Below are 22,884 nucleotides of genomic sequence, written 5' to 3' on the forward strand. Positions count from 1 at the left end.
TTCTACCGCAACATGTTGTTGTTTTTATGCTCCTTCAGTGAGTTTTTATCAACAATTTTATAGCTGCTTTTTATGGTTTTATTGGGTGGCCTATAAATTTTCTAAATAAATCAGTGGAGTAAATCAAATCCCCAGGGAGTACTTTTAATTTTGCTGATGGTTACAAAAAGACCCTTGAGTTTCACCGCAATTGTATTTACTGCCTATGAGTCTCCAGTCATGATTCAAGGAGATGGTTATATCCATGCACCAAAGACATAAAAAACACCTAGGCAACGCATTACATCAGGAGTGCTTCTTTCTCCTTCATAAGTCTCAGTAGAAAACTCTATTCCAGATACCACTTATATGTTTGGTTAGGGGAGACAGTAGGGCTCATTATACACACATTGGATAATACAATTCCACTTTTGCAACTGGATTTTCCTGTGCAGAACAGGAAAATCTACTTCTAAAGTGCATTGTAAGTGCATTATCCAATGTGTGCATAATGGGTCTGGACCAATGATGCCAGTGGGTACCTTTGCTATATAAATTCCTTCCTATGAAGGTCAATCCAAGCCTATCCCACATACAGCCCCCCCCGACCTTGATCCAAACTAAATATCATAAGACAAATCATTCTGCTTGCTGTTACCATGAATCTACAGTAAAAAAAAATAATGCCCTGTTTATTGCTGTTTTATGACTAATGTTTTTTTCTGTGGCAAATGTAACTCATCAGAGAATAAAGCTAGGAGATTCAAATTTGGCCACCAGCTACAGGACGATTGTGGGAATTTCAGGGACAAAATCGAAAGGCATGTAAATATCCTGGCCAGGTGAGACACCCCCCCCCATGTTATTTTTTATTATTTAAACAATTAAATAATAATAATAATAATAATTGCAAAGGGAGCTGGGGGTCTGTTTGTGGAAGGCATAACTAATCAGAAAATTATGCTACACATTTGAAAACTGGCCACTAACTCCAGAATGACTAAAGCGGCAGTGCCAAAAACTGAGGTAATTTGAACACCCTGAACAAGATTATGGTTCATGATAAGCAACATTCAATAGAAGAGCTCTTGAGCTATTGGTCATGTCTCTCTAATACTCAGATCCCCAGTCTGCCATAGAAGGTTGCTGGATGACACTTTCTCAGCCAGGCCTACTCACAAGGTTGTTGTGATAATAAAATGGAGGACAGGAGAACAATGCCGCTATGGCCCTCACTGGGGATAAACACTGGGTATGTCATTTATTATATATCTCATTTTTAATGATATGAAAAAGAGTATGACATCTCCCATACAGCAAATTTGCTATTACAAAGGGCTACTACATCCTCCACCAACACAATAAAACTGGTAACAAACCAGTGCCTGAAGTGGAAGTTCTGTTCCATGTGGACAGCCACTAAAACAAATTAATGCTCCATTATCACACATGTAAAGAGTGGAGGAGGTTGGGAAGAATCTTTTTACTACTTTGTTAGATCATGGGAAATATTATCTCTCCGCGCCTTCTCTTAATAATATTGAGAAAGGTTGAGAAAGTAGGAAAGAAATGAAAGAAAAGGGAGGTAAGGTTGTTTTATTTTGCTGCAATACATTAACTACCAGTTTGCAAGATCTGGCTGAGGCAAAAAAAGAGTGTCTATATTGGAGAAAACAACTTTGTTAGCGGGTTACAGGCTGTAGCAGCCATTAGTCTGCTTCTCGTCTTGTTCCAATGATTGATTGATTGATGAGTTTAGCATGACTTGTTAGGCAAGTTTGCTTCAGTTTTGCAGAAGGGGAGCCTAGCCCATAGTCAGAGTGCTTTTTATTGTGCTCAGATTTCCCTGTGTCCTTGTGGCTGCAAGTGACTTATTTTCACAACTGGATAAGTATCTGCCATTAATCACCTACTTTACATTTTTATTGTCCCAATGTTTTTGTGAACGACAATCAAACCCAAAAGACTGATTTGCTTTTCTAGCAAAGAATTATCATACTGTATATTTGCATTCATGATGCTGTTTTCTAAGTTGCTACCAATTTACTTTCTCCTTATATCTGTACTCCTATGCTCCCTGTTCCATTGTCCGAGGAAGTGTGGATGCACATGAAAGCTCACGCCTTGAATAAATCTTTGTTGGCCAACTCAAATGTTGTTGTGCTACTTCAAACTAACACAGCTATCCACTTGAATGTAAAAAAAATCTTAACACAGCAAGTCATAATGTATGGCCCACAGTAGCAGGAAATATGTATCTCAAGAGCAGGAAGTGGCTTGCAAAAGTCAGAACGCTTCCACTTATTTGAAAGTGAACGCTTCTATAACAAATAGTACTAAGAGAACCAGCCAAATATCCTTTTGCTACACACTTAAACCAAGTCATTGACCATGATCCAGAAGACAACACTACATGCAATAGGTAGTTGACTACAGCAGTGTTCCCCAATCACCAAGCCGTGGCCCGGTACCGGGCCGTGGAGGCCATGGTACTGGGCCGCGGTGTGGGGGGGGGAAGCACGGGCACCGACGTGCCAGCAGGCACACACCCCCCCGTGGCACACACGTGTGCTGCACCAGGAGCAATTGCTGCCTTCTGGCGCAGCAAGTGCTGCGCCACGGGGGGGGGAGGAAGGCGCACCTGCTGGTTTGCGGACACCAGCACCCACACCTCCCTCTCTCCCTCCCAGTCCCCGGGCCTCTCTCTCCCCCCCCCCTGGTCCCCAGCCTGAAAAAGGTTGGGGACCACTGGACTAGAGGTATAGAACCACTAGCTAGAGAGGTACTCCAAGCTGCTATATCTCTATTCACACAACAGTACAGATGAGGTCCATAAAAGTTAACTAACTAATGGCTTTGCCCACAACTGCCTCTTGCTGTTGCCAATTAACATCCCGCTTTGAGAAACTGAATGAATAGGAAATGAACCAAAACCTTTAAGTTATTTATAGTAAGAAAAGGTCACCAGTTTAATCATATACATTAAGCAGGCGAGCAAATTTGTAAACATTCAAAAGCGGCAGCATCCAAGTTACAAACAACTTAAAATAAAAAGAATCAAAATTGTTTTAAGGTTCCCCACCACCACCCTCTTTCCCTTCCAAAAAATTTGGAAATGACGTCTTAAAATACTACAGACACCAAACTGCTTCTAGCTTCTAACAGTCCTTCTTTACAAAAGAGAGTTTCAGATTTCTTAATACCGGGATTTGATAACTCGTACTTTAGCATTGTCTATGCTATTCTTTTAAAGTGTGTTATCACTGTTTAAATCCCATTAGCAAAGGGAATGTTTGTGTCTTGGTTCAATGCTTCTTTGACTTCCGAAGGCAACGTGTCAAAAAGGTGATCTTCCACAATAAGTCCGCCTTTCCTGAGAAGCCGACACTGCCCCAGTGTGGCCGGGAGTCGGTCTAAACAGTTCCCCTTCAGCTCCAGGTGAGTAAGCTGCAGCAACTGACCAATTTTTTCTGGGATTGAGGTGATGCAGTTCTGCCCCAGACTCAAAGTCCTCAACTTAGAGCATTTAAACAACTGTTTTGGCAAAATATCAACTTTGTTTCCTGTGATATGCAAATGCTGAAGGTTCTGAAGCAAACCTATTTCCACAGGAATCACTGCAATGGAATTGTAGCTTACATCCAAGCATCTGAGTTTCTGTAAACTGAACACTGCCGCTGGTAAAGACTCGAGTTTATTATTGGAGAGATAAAGTGACTCCAAGTTTTTTACATGAGTAATGGAAGAAGGAATGTTGACTATTTTATTGTGCCACAACTTCAGACAAGTCAGTCTTTTTAAATGTTGGAAGCTGATGACTTCTTCAATTGTGCGTATACTATTTGACTTTAAATCTAATTCCTGTAAATTAGTGAGACTGAAAATGGCATGTGGAATTCTCTCCAGTTCACAGTTCTGCAGTTCTAGCTCAGCTACATTCATCATTTTCTTAAGGCTGTTCAGTACAAAGAGCTTGGTGCCATCATTATGAATTACGAGCTTGGTTAGATGCGGTGCTACATCCGTGATGTTAGAAGGAATTTTGGTCAAATTGCTTTTCACATAAAGAATTTTAAGATGCCTTAATTCTCTGAGAGACTCAAGTCCTATCATTTTATTGTTTTCAGAGTTCAAGTTGCCTATCAGGTACAACTCCCGAAGATTTTTAAGCAAGTATACCCAAGCTGGGATTTCTGCCACATCTGTGAACTTCACATGTAGGCACCTCAGGTGATCACGGAGAAAACTGAAGGCTGTTTGTTCCACCTTTGCAGGGCAGTGATACAGATGCAGCTCTTGAAGGTTAGTCATCTGGGAAATTTTAGCCGGGATTTTTGCTTCAGGAATCAGTTCAAGCTTCAACACATCCAGATCTGTCAGATCAAACACTGCATCTGGGACCCCTGACAGCATGAAAAGATGCAATTCTTGCTTATCCTGGGCATTACGGGAAACATGTTGCCGCAGCTTTTCGAAAGTCCACTCATGGTTCAAGCTTATTTCCCTCAGTTTGTTTTCGCTCACCTCAGACAAGAAGACGCCAAACCGCTTGGAGTACAATTGGTCGTACTGGTCAACCATGTGCAAGAGAAATGCAAAATCATTCTTAACATCTGGAATATCACTGAAACTACTTTCTTCCCTAACTTTCTCAAAAGAATATTCTTTCAGGGGTAACCGGAACAACCAAAAGAGGGTGTACAGACATACAAAACCATAGACACAAATGAGGGAAATGTAACTAATGAGCAATTTCTTTAACATATAAGCCATATTGTGTGTGCATTCAAACTCTTGATAGCCCGTTAGATGCTCCACTTTGGGCCTACAGCTGTGCTCAAAACTGATTTCATTGACAAAGTTTGCTGTGTAGCAGAGAATAAATATGAACTTCACAGTTTTTATGACAGTCTGCACAACATAGAGTTTATAAATCAAATCACTGTCCTCAACGTGGGCCCGAAATTTACGTACTTTCTCAAAAAGGGCTTTGGCTTGCTCGCCATCTTTTTTATCCAAAATGGTCATGCTGGGGACCTCAACAACTGGCTTTTCCGCTGAGAACTTGAACCCAGACTTGCTTATCATGGGAGTACTGGCACTTGGGCTTCCTTCATCGCTACTGGTGGAGACATGCTTTGGCAGAGACTGGGCCCCTGTGAGCCTCTGTTTATTCTCCTCAGAATCCTCACATGCCGTTTCAGATAACGCTTTTGTAGTCCACGGCGACTCAAAGCATTTCCCTAAGATAGAAACAAAGTGTTCAATCTTCGAGCAAGTTTTTGGATATTTAAACCAAAAATTGCTGCTGACCATTAAAATAATAGTATGTATAAGAGCTAAGTAGGGGAAATACTTTGAATACCACGGAAGAGCCAAGTGATAACACATCTGGTTGATGAAAACATATTGTTGATAATCCAAATTAGTTTTTCGGCCCAGAGGGTCTCTTGGCTCCTTCTTTGCTTCCTGGTTTGCGACAGTGGAGTGCAATGGTGAATAGGTAGTTCTGCTCAGAGGTATGTCAGGTGTAACAGCAGATGCCCATTCAAAGGAAACTGTCCCTGTAGCCCATGTTTCTTTCTCTTCAACAGCAGCTGCTTCAGATTCTGGTACAACATTGGCTGTTTTGGCACTTCCCGAGGAACTAGGCTGCACTTTCGCATTTACAGCAGACTGCAAAACGGGCAAACAGACCACCTGGTCTTTGGTCAGCTGCATGGTTCCAGCAAAGATGGCGACCATTAGCATAACAACCGCTAGATAGTCCATAAATACATCCCACCATGGTTTCAGGATACGGTATGTTGGCTGAATGTCATTAAGAGATGCAACTTCTGCAAGGGTAAACATTCCTGTAACAGAACAAAACAAAAAACAATAATTTACTGCTGGCCAGCACAATCATAACAAAGTCTACATTCATTATGCCTGTCACAGAAACAGCTATATACATTTTAATCACACTTAGTTTAATTAGCATAAATGACAAGATACAGGTTTTCATCCCTAGAATAGACTGGAATAGTCAATGGCAGTAGCCAAGACACTCTCAGTTAAGGAATACAGTTGCCAAATACATGGACAGCTATTGCCCTGACTAGCTGGGGGGATCCTTTTATCTCCTATTTCCTGAAAATAGGTTATTCCCTCTGTACAGATCATGCCCATTTTTTTTAAAGACATGTTTCTGGGATATTCCTAGAAGCATCAGGTACATAGCACCAGCCCTCATATACAAAATTTAATACAGTAATCACATCTTTCCTCCCTACAACTGAACAGGCTACTAATGACTGCAAACAGGATTGCTGAAAGGCTGCTTGGCTGACCCACTTGGAGTGACATCATGAAGCAGGTGAGGATAGGTGCAAAGAGAAGTGCTAAAGCAAATTTTAAGGAAAATCAGTTCATTTGTGGTAGAGATCTCAGCACTCAGGCAGGGCACTTAAAGCTACAATCAGAAATAGGTTGTAAACAAGCCTCCCCCCCCCCCTCCGCCTGGCTGCTGCTGCTTAAATCTTCTTTGTCCTTGATGTTGTCAGCTGCTTTCTGCATTTCTTGATCCACTCACTGTCGCTGATATTTAAGCTAATCCTGAGATGAACTGGTTCCACTGCAAGCAGGTGGACCGCTGGCTGGCTTTTGGCAAACAGTGCTGAGCTTGTATGGTGACAGTGTGTAGATGGTAAGGGCTTGAAGAAGCCAACCATCCAGAGCCGCTTCCCATCTGTAAACTGACTAATGCCTTCTGAATGCAAACAATACGTTACATATGCATGTGTTTTATATATATGGCAATGGATCCTCTTTGGCTAGGATGTCTTGCATAAATTATCTTTCCTGCATGCATGCCCAGTCTCTGTGCTTGTGATTAAAATTTAAAATGATCTTGGTAGCTTCCGGGTAGACTTGGTAGACTTACTGGCATCACTTACAGATCCACTACACAGTGATGGGGCACTTCTAAGTAAGGATGGGAATGACCCAGAAAAATGTGGTTTGCGTTGGTTCATAGCCAACCATAAACCGAGTCAAATTGGAAGGTTCATTTCTGAATCAAAACAGACTGTGGCCCCATAATGAAAGGGACCACAGTCCTTCTAAACAGGGTTCCCCAGAAAGCCCTAAAACAGCACAGCTGCTCAGCTTTAGTGGAGAACAGAAAGCAAGGGTTTAAAGGAACTCAGTCACCCCTGCTTTCTGCTTTATCCACAAACTGACACAAACTGATTTAAATGTTTGTGGAAATTTGTGACAGTAGACCTGCCACGAACTTTAGTCAGCAAACCATGAAACAAACCCCGTGGTTTGGTTCGTGCCTATCCCATCTCACATGCAACAGTGATACATCATCCTGCTGGCGCTGTCTCTTTATTTTGGGGCTCTGCCCTCCACTGACTTTACCCAGATACCAAATTTTTGTGTTGAGACCTGGGCATGCGGCAATTCATAGTCGTGATTAGAGAAGATCAGTGAAAAATACTAAAATCTCAACTGTTTGATCATAGCAAGTCCTGTTCAGATTATCTCCATCACTTGAATCTTTAGCACTGTCCACATGTCCAGCTTTGCCTCTGCAATTAAGACTATTAGTTTTAATTTAAAACCAAGATTCTCAGGATGATCATTTCATATTGCAAACCTCTGGATTCCTGGCATAAACAAGGCTTTTGCTCTGTGACAATATAAGACTAAAAGGTTGCCTTGCTGCTTACTTGAATATCTCTGAAATATAAAATAAACAGATTGACACAATGGCCAGGTTCAAGCACAGTTGGCTTGTCACTTGTCCCTGCAACTGGTTTCCTATGCAACTGAGAGATATTGGCAACCTGAAACAAAACAATTTTGGAATGGGGAATCCATGACAAATTGCTTTGTCCTGCATTCAAAACATTTTCCAACAGCTAAGAATACTTCACAGCTCTCTGTAATCCTCTGATCTATGATTCAACCAGTTATGCTAAGAGTTTTAGACATCAAATGCAAGCTGCTGTTGTTTTTTTAATGCTGATGTTCACAGAAAAATTAACATCCCAAGAATTGCCTTGCTGGATCACAGCAAACGTAGTTCACCAGTGGGCATCCAGTTATTCAGAGAAAGTTCACTAACAGGGTATGACAGTGGCAAGCTGGAACATATACACCTTTTATGCAACAGCCCAGAATTTCATTTCTAGGATTGTTACAGCCAATTCAGTTTCCCTCAATGGGAACTAAATAGGAAAGGGTTGATGCCCTAACATCCAAAACATCACCTGCTATTCTGCTGCCTAGTCACCTAGTCTGGAGTCCTACCCTAAATTTCAGCTTTTTGGCTAACTTGCAGTTGTTGACACTTGCTGCTAAACTTTTCCCTACCCACCCCAGTCTCCAGTCCATTTATTAAACTATATACTACCAGTACTAGATTCAGGTGGGTAATCGTATTGAACTGAAGAAGCAGAACAAAGATTGAGTCCAGTTGCAAAGGACAAGCACAATCTTCTAGTCATGTTGGTATAGTGCATACCAAGCCAGTTTACACAGATATATTAATTCTGTAGGTTTTTTAATACCCAGTGGAAGCTGGAATATATTCTTAAAATTTTAATTATTGCTTTTCTGGTTCTTGGCAGGGGTCACACATTAAACTATAACAATGAAAGTGGAATAAGACATATTTTGGGAATGAGCCAAAATGAGATTAAAGCTTGGATATAGGTCCTAGTGTTTATGAAGGTAGGCTTCTGGACAAAACACTCTGCTTAAAGAAAATCTCTTAATTAAAAGATCCAGGGGAGAATATGGCCTGTCATGGTAATGGGGGGATGGGGACAGGGATGGGGGATGGAGAGAGGAGTTAGGTAACTAATAAAGAATCCATGTCCTCTTACTCTTTGGGAAAGCCGTGAGCTATAGCAGTATAAAACCTTTCTAACTACAGTAATGTCAACAAGTGTAATCAGAAGACTGACCAGCCTGGGACTTTTATTTCCCTTTTCCCATGTGCAACTTCCTGTTTGTGAAGATCTCTATTATAGGCCTTGATCCACATGCCCTTACTGGGACAGGGAGGTGGTTTATTTATTTATTTTATGGTATCTGTTGTGTAGCCAGGTGATCTAATGATTGTCTGCAGCTAGACAAAGGATGTTTGGAGGTGGTCTGCCATTTCCTGCTTCCGTATCATGACTCCTAAGCCCATTCCACACACACTGGATAATGCACTTTCAATGTGCTTTGGCAGCTGGGTTTTCCTTTGCAGAACAGCAAAATCTACTTCTAAAGTGCACTGAAAGTGCATTATCTATTGTGTGCGAAATAGGCCCCAGTGTCCCTTGGACAGACTACCACCCAAATCAAGTCACATTTGATTTATAGAAACCCTGTAGGGTTTTGAAGGCAAGAGATGTTCAGAGGTGGTTTGCCTCCATATCATGACCCTGGTATATTTTCAGGGGTCTCCTACTCAAATACTAGCATGAGCCAACCCTTCTTAGCTTCTGATTAGACTGGGCTAGCCTGGACGATCTATGTCAGGGCTCACATGAACATACACGTGGAGAAATTTAAAGAGTGGAGAATATACAGAAGCTGGTATCATGTTGGAATAACAGGCATGCTGTGATCCAAAGAGCCCTTGGTTCTAAGTGCATCACAGTTATGAACTCTTTAGTTCTGTTTAAGGCCCTCTCAATCAACTTCAGTGCTTCCCCCCACACACACACATACACACAATGTCTTCATTACAAAACCACTGGTCAACCCGGCTAGGCTGTCCGAAGTGCTTCTTAAATCATTGTATAAACATAATTTGTCCAGAGGAAAAAACTCCTAGTTTTTTTTTTAACGCTGGAAAAAAACAACATGAAGTGAGACTCAGATGGGTTTTTCTGCACAGAACAATCCCTTCATGACTGTACCCAACTGATTTACAAACTGAGGAGGGTTTCAAAAACGGTGATAGACTGTGGGAGTCAGCTTTAGAAAGACTGAAATCGGTGCTTGCGCAAGTCTCTTTGTAAATTTAAGCAGAAACTTGGATCTTGACCATAATCCCTTTCAAGGAGGTCAGGCTGAACACCACAGCCGGCCACATGAACCTTTCACCATATCAGTAGGAGCACATCTGTCTGTAGCTCTAAGAGGAAACCAGCCGCCCATGAACATGCAGTACAAAGCTATTTAAAAACATTAGGAAAAGCACCTACGCAATTAATCAGCAAGCACCTGCATTTCTGAAATAAAAAGAAAAGGCACTTCCCCCTCCTTGTGATGGAGGCTTTGAAAAGCCAAAGGAATTACATGCAGTGAAAGCAATCAGGTCAGAACAAGAACCAGCAGCAATTAACACATCTACAGACAATAAAGATAATACTAAGAAACTAAATTGCAGGTCTAGGTTAAATCAGTAAGTACAATTATTAGTATTAGTATATATTTTGCCTACCCAATTCAATTTCCTTTTAGTGGTACGCTCCCAACCCAGACTTTCTGTGACAGATCAAATTCCACAGCCATTTGAATTATTTTGCTATACAACTGAAGAAAAACAGAGTTGTTTGCATGTAAATGTTCATCGACGTCCGTTCCAGGTATTATTTTATTAGACATAAATAAGCAAGTAACACCAGTAGATTATTTCCACCATCACCTAACAAAGCATTTCTCACAATATTTTGTTGCTGAAATTTGAAGAATGAGCACTTTAAAGGTGGGAGAGTTAAGATACTGGCAGGGGGAACCATTTGCCAACTAGGGCTTTCAAATTTATGCACCAGAAGTGTTTTGTGGAAAACTAAACCACCACATCCAATTTTTATAGTTTGCATGTTCCATTTGCAAAAGAACAAAAAAAGGCTTATATAATGAGCACTTACACAGAATAAATCTTTTGAGATGACGATTCCTATTAGTTAATTACATGTTTAAAAAAAAGATTTCCTTCAGGTGTTAGATAAGATCCACTTAGTGTCAATGTAAAAATGTTCTTTATAAAGATCAGAGGGAGATTATTGAACTCCAAAAAAACCTTTAATCTCCTCTCTTCAGTTCAGAACTATAGCAAACAGCAAAGATCTTAATTTTTTAAAAGAAAAAACAGGTATTAAACGCCCATCAGGGATTCAAAGAATCCCTTCAGAAAAGATGACAAGTCTCAGTTGAAAACTATTATCAAGCTCAGGAATTTCAAGCCAATGTTGTTAAACAAAGTTATCTGCATCATTTCTGTTTTATGTGAACTGCCCTGAGCCTTCGGGGGGCGGGCGGTATATTGAATGAATGAATGAATGAATGAATGAATGAATGAATGAATGAATGAATGAATGAATGAATGAATGAATGAATGAATGAATGAATGAATGAATGAATGAATGAATGCCTCCAGGTTCAAGGAGAATAGGCCAGAAATAAAACTTGGCATATATATCCAAGCCAGTAATTCTGACTTTTAGCAACATTTTAAAAAATCATTATTTTAAATTAGTAGTGGGGAGATCACCAAGCTACCAGGTAAAGGTATCCCCTGTGCAAACACCGAGTCATGTCTGACCCTTGGGGTGACGCCCTCCGGCGTTTTCATGGCAGACTCAATTCAGGGTGGTTTGCCAGTGCCTTCCCCAGTCATTACCCGTTTACCCCCCAGCAAGCTGGGTACTCATTTTACTGACCTCGGAAGGATGGAAGGCTGAGTCAACCTTGAGTCGGCTGCTGGGATTGAACTCCCAGCCTCATGGGCAGAGCTTCAGACGGCATGTCTGCTGCTTACCACTCTGCGCCACAAGAGGCTAGGTTCATTCCAAAAATATTCTGTAATTCTTCTCATATACAGTGAGAGAACATACTTTTGTCACACTTTAAGGTCCCTGGGTCAACTCCCAGCATTTCCAGTTAAAGAATTTCAGGTAACAGAGCTGAGAAAGACCTTTTCCCAAGAAATGGGAGATCAGTTTCTAGTCAAAGACTACAGGAATATACAGGGCATCGATTACAGGCCAAACTATAATAAAAAAATTATAGGTACAAAAGCTGTCAGTTTGCAGGTCTGAGGCAGAAGGATGTCTGTGTAAGAGAAAGAATAGGAACTGGAAAGGTTGTGGGGAGGGAGGGGGAGGGGGAATATCATAATCAGCAATCATAGACATGAAGGCCAAACTCTCCTCTTAGACTACAGGGGAAGGAGTAAGATGACTGACAGATTCAAAACGTATCAGCCTCCATATCTTACTACCAATTTATCACTGATTAGTAACTTCTACAGGCTCCAAAGTGCAGGTTATTAGCCACAAAAGGGAAGATGCACTATTTGGAATGAGACATAAGAGTGAGGCAGTAGCAGTGTTACTTTGAACCAAACAACCCCAGGCCATCCAGAAAAACACTGAATGTGTGTAATCAGCTACATGGGGGGAAAGGCTCAAAACAAAGGCATTTTCCCAAAAGGGTTTTGCCTTACATTAACACCAATGAGCAGTGAGACTGTAGGCAAGCACTATAGTGAATGGAATTTTGGTTTAGATATTGGAAACTCAGGTTCAGCACGCACCCCCTCCTCAACTTGACCATGTCTCAATGTAAACTTAGCCCACCCTAATAGGTTTATTGTAAGGACTGAACAACTCTACACTATACACCAAAGTCCCTTGAAGAATGGAGAATGGTTTTCATACGTGGGAAGAGGAGGTGGGGAAATAGGCAATGCCAGCTATTGTTTAACTAACTAAACACACCACTGAAAGTCAGAGATGTTGACTTAACCTGGAATGACCAAACCTAAGCTAATGATTAGCTGTCAAGCTCCTAAGCCATATAATGCTTCTGAAGTATTCCATCACTATGCCAGCTTTTCTGAAAAGTCTGTTTACTATCAAAATCCCGCCCTTAAGAAAATACTTTTCAGGGTACTTTGTGTGACCGTGATGTGGCAACGCAATGGATTAAGCATACCTAATACCCAACTGTGTGTTTCATTATCACAAAGAGCAAAACTTTTCAATCTTTTGACCGTGGAGGGAAGCGGATTCTGTGACGGTTCAAGGGGGTGGCAGGCTACAGTGGATGAGCGATAGGGTTGTGAGTGCCCTGCATAGTGCAGGGGGTTAGACTAGAAGACCCAGGAGGTCCCTTCCAACTCTATTATTCTATGATTCTAAGAGACCCTGAAATATTTTTCAGACTTCAAGGCACCCAGAACCAAGCAAGAAGTGGTCAGTTGGCCACACCTCCCTGCCATACCCAAGGAGGGCTGAGGAGGAGACTGGAGGCGGGGAGAGAAAAGGAGGCAGTTTGAAGTAGGAGTAAGCATCCAGACTCTGCCTCCTTTTTCCTGCATGGTAACCATGCAAGAATGTCTCCCCTCAAGTCAATGGAAGCGTCTGGTTCTCTGTTTTCATGCCAATGCTGAGAATAGCTTGTGCTGCAGGAAGAAGGTGGACGATTCCAGAAATACAACAAAGGGGAGAAAGAATCTATCCAGTGGCTTAATTAAATATCAAAAGGTTAAGAGTCTCTGTTAGCTCTTTTGTTTACACTTGGATTCTGCCAGAACGGTCTCTAGATTGTTTTCCGTTTTTCCGTGCTTTCATCAGTCGCAAAATGAGTCCGTTCTACTTAATCATTTGAAAATATAGTTAGGCTAATGCTCTTCTGGTGTGTACATTATCCATTATAAACAATGGTTCATTGTAAATATTGTACTGTAACCAAAGTATATGTGTTTATGTGGATTGTACTTTATCTCAGGATTTTGTAGAGATGCATATGCCCTCTCATGCTGATCTTGCACTCCTGCCTCTCAAACATGGCAACAAAATACTGAAGCAAAGGTCAAACACAGAACTAAACTCTCTCCTCCACTCCTTCTAAGACTACAGATCTAGCATGGTATAGTGGCGGAGTCCAATTTGGAGAACCAGGCTTGATTCCCCACTCTCTTAGTACTGTTCTCACAGTGCAGTTCTGTTAGAGCTCTCTCAGGCCCATCTACCTCTGCTGTGGGGAGAAGAAGAGAAAGGTGTTTGTAAGCCCCTGTGGGACTCCTTTGGGTAGTAAAACACAAAGTATTAAAAAGCCAGCTCTTCTTCTACTACTGTTTGCCATTGTAACAGTTTATCCAAAGAAAAAGGTGCCAACCTGCTCTATGACTCTTCTTAGGTTAGATAAAACTGTTTTTTCCTTGGCAGAGGAACAGGGTAAACGGAACATAGATTTAAATGAGTAGCCATGTTGGTCTGAAGTAGCACAATAAAATCAGAATCAGTCTGACAAAGGGTGCTTGCACTCAAAAGCTTACACCTTGAATAAATCTTTGTTGGGCTTATAGGTGCCACTGGAATTCTGATTTTAGGGTAAACTGAAATAATAGAAAACTATAAAGAGCTTAATGACCCATGGCTGTCAAATGAAATCATGCTTGAATATTTAAATGTGAATCTGGACAGAAAGCTGGACATTTTTCAATTAAAAATATTACATTTTAAGTGTCATTGCAACTTGCCTCATGTGCAAAGCAACAGCTGTTCTATATAAAAAAGGATACATATAACACCCAAGTACACGGGGGTCTAGAAAAACGGGACTCTAGTTATGTAATGAAATTCCATCTTTTAAGCTACACAAAGTCAGGCTTATTTGGATAGGTACTTCTTGATTATAGTTTCAGAGGGTAGTTGTGTTGGTCTGCAAAAACAATTAAATTTGAGTCCTGTAAAACTTTAGAGACCAACAAAATTTCCAACGTATAAGTTTTTGAGAACCTCCTTAGGCAGCCAATTCCTCTGTTAAACTATTCTGACTGTGAAAATTCTTTTCCTGATACCTAGCTGGTACTGTTCTACACATAGTTTAAAGCCATTACTGCGGGTCCTGTCCTCCAGTGCCAACATGAACCTTCCCCTGCCCACCTCTAAGACCATTTATGCACTGGGAACTTCACTGCCCCAGCTCCTGTGCAAGAGCACAAATCAGGGGCGGACGACGTGCACCAGGCCAAATGCTCCCCCATGTGGGTGCAGGAAGAGGTGGGACAACCTGCCACGACTAAAACTCCAGCCTGCAGCCTGGCATGAAACCTCCAGTGCATAAATGATCTAAGTAACAACCTTTCAAATACTTAAAGAACAGCAATCATGTCCCCTCTCAACCTCCTCTTCTCCATACTGAACATTCCTAAGTCCCTCAAGCCTTTCCTCATAAAGCTTGGTCCTATGTAATAAAAATGATTTTAAGCACTATGTTAATCTTAAAAGACATCCAGCGTTTCTGTCTGAAATGTTGAAGAGTTACCATTAAAGTTATGCATGACCTCACTCCCTGACATTTTGTGGCTGACTCCACTTCTTGCAGCTGCCATTTTGTGTTTGACTGCACCACCTTCAGCAGTCATTCTGCGGCTGTACCCACGCTACTGTACCAGAATTACAAAGGTGCCCACAGGTTGAGAAAGATTGGGGACTTCAGCAACAGATGACTACCACTTGTGGATTTGCACCTCACAATTTTACTTAGTCACTGTCTACACCCGGACCATTTGATGTGGCATGACACCCTTCTCCAATTATATTGCTGAAAGAAATCTAGTGTTGCAGAGCATGCCGAAGAGAGGGAGGGGAGTTAATAAGCAATTAATAAGCAGGAATTATTTTTAATTAAGTTTTATTCAAGGTATAAACTTCTTCAGTACACATCAACAATAGAAAGAATCTGTCTGCCAGTAAGCAAATTTTGACCATTTTTTGTACTCAACTAGCATAGATCAAAACAAAGGTGAACAGGTCAACCACTGCAAGGCTTACTGTAAAGTCAGACTGTCAACAGCACAGAAATAGATAGTAAAAACATTCAGGATTAAATTCACACTGGTTAACAAGTCTCCAGGTTTCTGCTCAAAAATGAACTACTTGTGAATGATTTTTAATGATTAGCTATGCACTAGGTCAAGTGATAGATATAGAACCATTTTGTAGGGAATGATATTATAAAATTTTACTGTTGTTTTAAAGAATTCATGAGGAATTAGTTGTTGATTTTTTTTAAAATTCCCTAGTTAAGAGATGATAGAGAAATAAAAGCACATTTCATAAGACACTGTATCCCCTGGGTCACTTCTCACCATGGAATGTCACCATGGAACACACGAAGACTCCTCACTATAGCAGGAAAAAGAGAAAGCCCAGAAGTACAGCAAATGACAATTAATGCTACAGGCAATTCTGCAAGTTAAGTTTGCAAGATGAGGCAGATGGTGCATCAAGAGTGACCACAAAGGGCACTCCAAGCTTCTGAGAAGTGACACTACATCTACAACTTCCTCCCCCACTCCCCAATCACACCAGGCAAGCCCAATTTTGTCAAATCTCAGAACCTAATCAGGATCAGCCTTGGTTAGTATCTGGATGGGAGACCACTAAGGGTCATTACAGAGAAGCAAGTGATGGCGAAAAATCTCTGAATGTCTCTTGCCTCTGGGGTCACCTTAAGTCTGTTGTAACTTGATGGCATTTCCACTAACAACAACTAAACTGAAGGTTGAATGCCTAAAGTTTTCTCATAAACCACCTGTGCTTCCAACTACAGCATAACTGAAGGTTTTTGCAGACCACTAACACATAAGAAGCAGCCACCAGCAATCTTTACATCGTCACCTAATTTCACATTCTCACAAATTGTTGAGAGTTTCCACCAGATACCACATTAAACTCCTTCAAGCTTCTCCCACTCAACACGACATGCTAAGATACTTAGCAAAAATAGTCAGCTTTTTTTCCTGAAATGCCTTCTTTAATTGCACTAAATTTCATTCCCCTTTAGCACACAATCTAGTGTTTCAAACATCTGGTGAGCTTAAAATGCATGTCTTTAGAAGCCCTCCAATGGTTTCATTACACAGGATCCAGATTCCAATCATCCCTGTTGTTGTGATTCAGTAATACACCAAAGACACAAAGGTGGTCTTTCCACCCGGAATGATGATCAAAGGTACCCATTTAAATTTCATTTTAAGTGTCCTACTCTCATGGCCACCGTGGAGGCTAGGTACATTATCAAGCAAGCAATCAGCTCAGACACAGCATGTTTGTTTCCCATGGTAACACTTCTCCCTAGCTCATAACTTCTCACTGAAACTTGTTTTGGCAAATCTTTGCCATGCAACCTAAGGCTAGCAGAGCAACAGCCATTGGTAACCTAATTCGGTGGGGTTTTTTCCATGTATTTTTCTCTGGAGAAAACAAACACATACATTAACTCCTTCCGACACAAGAATATATCCAAGGAATTTTCACATAAATGTAAATCCTAGTCTTACAAGGGAGCAATGCAAGACTAGAGAAAACACTGTATCAGTGAAATTCCATTCTGTCTTTGATGTCAGGGATGTGTCATAGCAGCTTCATTTTTAAAAAAGCAATTAAAAGGTTATGAAATGTTTCAATATATTCAAGGGATTATTCCTGCTTCCAAGATTAATCAGGTCAGGGATTCCCAACCTGAGATCTGGAAGGGGCCTGTGGCCTTTCCCCATCTGCCTTAATGGACTTGGCCACAAGCTGGGGAATTGGCTGCTTTCATTGCTCCTCTCCCCGCTCCGACTGTGAATTCTCTCATGATTTCTGCACCCGGGGGGGAGGGGGGCTGCACGTCTACTCCTGACTTGAATTCCCGTCTGTCTGTCCCCGCCCCCCCCCAGTTCTACCTGTTAACATGAGTAGTGATACCACTTCAAGGGCATGGCAGGAAGGCATGGCTAGCTGATGTCACTTCCTGGACTCCTTGAACCATGAAAAATTATGTCAGAGGCTCCTTTATGGCCAAAAGGTTGAAAAAGGTTGACTTGGGTGTTTGGGTGCTCATGCTATCCTACCTGACTTGCAGCTGCTCCATGGAAAGGAAGGTCTGACACCCAATGAAATGCCTAACAGGAAGGGTGATCCCTTTAAGGAACTAATCAACACCTGGCCCAGACATGGGCAGATCTGGGGAGGGCAGGCATCACCAGCAATGGCTCGACTCCCCAGAAACCAGCTCAATGCCAAGATGAGCAGTGGTGAGCAGGACCTGCGGCCAGGAAAGTGCACCATGGGAATGCCCTGTAACTGGCCACCTACCATTGGGTGAGCAGGCCCCTTTAAACCCTTGATTGATGCGTAATGGCAACTGGGGGGGGGAGTATCTCTTACTGTTTAATTTGAGTGAGTTGACAGTACTGGGGCTGCAAATATGTAAAAGTTCAATCTGGTCCTCAAAGTTTGGCTGGCAAATCATTAGCATTCATCCACCTAACAGCTTTTCCACGATTTCAACAGTTACTGACAGCTACATCATCATGTCTTCAGTGGTGTTGGGTAACCTTTTAGGTGCCTGTTCCTCTACAGCAATTTAATCATCGTTATTAAAAAATCTGAAACCCAGATGATGTGCAGGCATTAATTGCATAACCTTGCTCATAAAGCCCACCTTACATGCCTCAGGTGTAATTCTGTCTGACTCCATGGCTGCCTACATCAGAGGAAAAAAGAAACCACCCTGTGAAACCTGTTTTACTCTATTATAATCACAGAGAACAAGCACAATTATGACTGTTATTTAAGTTCTACGCGTTAACAGTTATTTTCTGTCTGGAGAACAGTACAATCACTATCCAAGCTGAAAATTGTCTTGCTTTTTTGTGACATTTTTTTTTCCTGAAGGCTTCAGTAATGACATAACTATTTCAGAGTGACATTTCAAATTCAGGAAGAGATTTTCTGCCCATGTCAAAACATAACAGTTGGAGTCTGCTGTGCTTTATGACAAGGGCTGCAGAGATTCCCCCCCCTCGAAATTAAAAAATGCCCATATTTGACCATAAGATTTCAGAATTCCACATATGCATGGGCGCACCAAGTTCACCTGTAGTACAGCATTCAAATTAATTGTTAAAGAATTCCTATTCAAGTTCTGTCTCATCATCATCTTAACATTTTGGTTCCACTAATCATAAAATTAAGAAACGAAAACCAGCTACAAGAACATTACAGCCATCTAATTGACCCCGTGTAAGAGAGAAAAGGACAAAGTATGAGCAGAATCAATAGGGAAAGGGAAATGTACCAACATCTGATAAATAAAAATGACAACACAGCTAAAATCCGAGAAGAAAAAGAAAGAATGGCATCAAAATAATACCAGAACCTCTAAATCGAGAGAGATGAAGAGACAGTAACAGTCATCTTTAAAGTTTGGCACCTTTAAAGGACATCTTTAAAAATGGGAAGAAAGGAATCTGGAACAAAACAAGAAATTTGTTCTTTAAAGTTTTAACTTCAAAAGAGTGAGTAGACAGCTATCATAAAATAGCAAGACAACTTGCTAAAAGATCAATGGAGGAAAGGACAGAATAGAGAGAGCAAGGAATACTGTATATTGTCCTCATATAAGTTATGATACCAACAGACTGAACAGAAAAACTGCAAAAATCTAGAGGTTTTCTTTTTTTAACCAAGGAAAATCATCAATAAGCAAGGAGTAATTTTAGATGAAGATAAGGATAGAATTCCAAAGAAAATTGTGAGAAGGAAGAAAACCTAGAGAAGAAAAATGTCAATTATAGAAAATAAGAACAAAAGCTAAAGAATGTAGCATATGACAGGTCATAAACATTCAACATCCCAGGATGAATTAAGAAAATGTAATGAGTTGGAAAGCCAAGGCTAAGCTGGAGAGGAAAATGTAAGGCCAGAGAAAGAAAGTGATATTAAGTAGCAAAACGGCCTCATTACGGAAAGTTGTGGAGGAAAAATAACAGAAGGAAAAAGAAGCAATAAATGAGAAGAATCAAGCCAAATAACATGAGATTCCCTATAAGGCTTGCTAAAATCAGAATCTAACAACACTGTAAAAGAAATCCGTGGTGAGCCAACTAGGGAGTAGGATAATAAGTCCAGGAAGCAAAGGAGAGAAGAGCCACTGTCTGTCCCAAAATATAAGAAGCAGAGTAAGTGGGAAAAAGAGAGCTAAATCAAGAGCAAAAGAAGACTGAATGCTATGGATGCTGAAATCACCTAAAATAACAAGGCAAGAAAAAACTTAACAAAACAGGAAGAAAAGCCAGATTACAAGTCAGCCATTCTTGAAGGCATTTGGAAAAAGACTGGATCCTTATGGACATTTGTGTCAGCTGTAGGAGATAATGTAGGACAAGAGATAGGCTGCTTAAATAATAATTCTGGGAAGTGTTTCTGAATAGTTTATTAAAAGGTTTTAATAAATTGCTCTGGATTATCAGATATCAGAGCTAAAACAATTCCGCAGCGCCTGCAAAAAGGAGCTCTTCCACCAGGCGTTTGGCCAAGATGAGTGAACAAGCCACTACCACCAACCAGAAGCCCCATAATCTGCACTAACTGAAAACCAGACCATGGTGCAGACCGACCAAACTGTTGTTGTTAATGAATACTGTTATACCACATTGTTTGTTGTTGAGTACTGTTATTATATTACACTGTTTGATACAACACTGTTTAACGTTTCATATTGAACGTTCATTGTATTTTACCACATATGAGTTATAATGTCAACTGCCCTGAGCCGAAAGGGAGGGCAGAAGGTAGGTTAATTAATTAATTAATTAAAAACAGGAGCGAATCCAGTCCTTTGCTGCTTCCTTGAAATCCAGATCTGAGTTAATTCATATTTGGGGTTCTCCTTTTATTGATCTCTTCCTTCTTTTCCTCAGCTGCACAAAAAAGTATGATTATAAGACAGCTATAAGTGCAGATAAGACTGGAGCACACTCCACCAGAAATGCTGTTTCAAATTGTCTTTTACCCAGGCGGGGGGCACTTGTTTATCCTGACAGTAAGACCCAAAATCTCTAAACTCTGATCACAGAAATAAGACTAAGAGCCTTTTTTTATTATTATTATTAGATTTATTTCCCGCCACTCCCTGTAGGCTCGCAATAGTCTTATCCCCATTATCCCCATTAAAATACCCATTAAAAGACTTTAAAAATTAAAATAGCCATTAAAAGACTTTAAAAACAATCCCAACATGGCGAAAGCTCTCATTATTCCTGTCCCCTGCTATCAGAGCGGCAGGGAGGGTGGGGAGGAGATCTAACTTACTAGGTCCGGGGGGAGGAGGGAATGCTGGCACTCATTTGCTGACCCCGGCCTCAACCAAAAACCTGGCGGAAGAGCTCCGTCTTGCAGGCCCTGTGGAAAGCTGGTAAATCCCGCAGGGCCCGCAGCTCACCCGGGAGCTCATTCCACCAGGTAGGGGCCAGGACCGAAAAGGCCCTGGCCCTGGTTGAGGCCAGGTGCGCTTCTCTAGAGCCAGGAACGATCAGGAGATTCTCCCCCGCCAGGCGTAAAGCCCCGTGGGGGATATCCGTTAACCCGTTACTCTCCAGCTCTATTTTAGAATAACTCTGTAGATGCAGAACCAACACCTCTCACACCCTTATTTACTTAATTATCCCGTCATCTCAGGATGGGTTACATCATGTAATAATAACAATAGCCAATAAACCATACAATAAGTATACATTGAAAATTCTATTTAAAACATTCTATAAATATAGTCAAGTATAGTTGAACTAGCAGCTCATTGTCGTTCAGAGCTGTCTGTCTGACGAGTCCTTCCCACAGACGGGAAAAAAGAGGAGATGCCATGTTGGCAGGGGAAGCCCACTTGATGTTTAGATTTTCCATGTGTGCTGGCCTCAACTGTAAGCCTGGCAGAAGAACACTTGTCTTGAAGCCCTTGTGGAACTGTGCTAGTTCCATCAGGGCCCTGATTTCTCCAGAAACTCATTCAACCAGGCTGGGGCCAGGACAAAAAGGGCCCTGGCCCTGGTCGATGCCAACCACACTACCAAAGTATTATCCAGGGAACATATTCAGATAGGCAGTCCCTCAGATACACAGGCCTCAGGCCACGAATGGCCTTGAAGGTTAGCACCAAAACCTTGAATTAAACCCAGAATTCAACCAAAAGCCACTGAAGTTGCAGCAGTATTGGTCTTATATGAGTCACAGCATCATAAGAGTTGGAATGTACCTCCAGGATCATCTAGTCCAACCCCCTGCACAATGCAGGAACTCACAACTACACGTCCTCCATGGCATTCTTCTGAGGACCCGCACAGCCATGTTTTGGACCAGTTGTAATTTCCAAATTACAGTCAAGGGTAGGCCCGTGTAGAGCGAGTTACCGTAATCCATTGACTGTAACATGGATCACTGTGGCTGATGCTCAAGGGCCAGGTAGGGCACTAGTATCTTATCTTGGCAAAGGTGGAAAAATGCCAGTTTTCCTAATCTTGTGACTTGAGCCTCCATTGCCAAGGAGGTGTCAAAAATCATGGCCAAATTGGGGAGAGATTTATTTGGATTTTTATACAGCCCTTCCATATGGCTCTGGGTGGTTTACATAGAACATCATAGAATAGTGACATAGGACATTATAACAATATGTCAAATAACAATCTTTATCAATCGTTGCCCCTCTATATATTTATGAAACAGCCTGGGGGGTGGGACGTGTCCAGCTGTCCAAGTTAGAATAGGACCAATCAGGGTGCAGCCAGCTTTGCCCTGATTGACCCTGCCCCTGCAGCTCCCACCCTCCGCCCCTGGGCTCTAGCCTCTTTGCTCTCAGCTTCCTCAGTGCCTGGAGACAGCAACAGGTAAGGGGAGAGGGCCCTGGGCAAAGGGTCATGGAGGAGGGCCTGCTGACGGGGCCTCCCAGCCTGCTGACTGCCTGCTAAGAAGCTCTGTCCCGGCCCTGATAACGAGCTGCCCAGCCCCCGCTTGCCCCACTCGATCTGGCTGCGAGTTGTGGCCCAAAGCCACCTTAAGCTGCCTGGCCAGGGGTCAGGGGAGGGAGCCCTTTCACGAACGGGCTTTGAAGTTAGTAATAACATGTCAACCAGAATAG

The 22,884-nt window shown here is 41.7% G+C and overlaps 1 protein-coding gene across 6 annotated transcripts in view; it reads right to left on the bottom strand.

Moving 5' to 3' along the window:
* Positions 1-2,920: 2,920 nt before the first annotated feature.
* LRRC8D (leucine rich repeat containing 8 VRAC subunit D) overlaps positions 2,921-22,884 on the bottom strand; it is an 80,776-nt gene continuing 60,812 nt past the window's right edge. For all 6 annotated transcript variants that reach the window (XM_077333070.1, XM_077333069.1, XM_077333065.1 and 3 more), the window contains one exon: positions 2,921-5,834. In XM_077333070.1, the coding sequence (XP_077189185.1) occupies positions 3,247-5,832 (2,586 nt within the window). In that variant the 5' untranslated portion in view covers positions 5,833-5,834 and the 3' untranslated portion in view covers positions 2,921-3,246. The remainder of the gene's footprint in view (positions 5,835-22,884) is intronic.

This window comes from Paroedura picta, chromosome 4 (assembly GCF_049243985.1).
Source record: "Paroedura picta isolate Pp20150507F chromosome 4, Ppicta_v3.0, whole genome shotgun sequence".
Lineage (NCBI taxonomy): Eukaryota > Metazoa > Chordata > Lepidosauria > Squamata > Gekkonidae > Paroedura > Paroedura picta.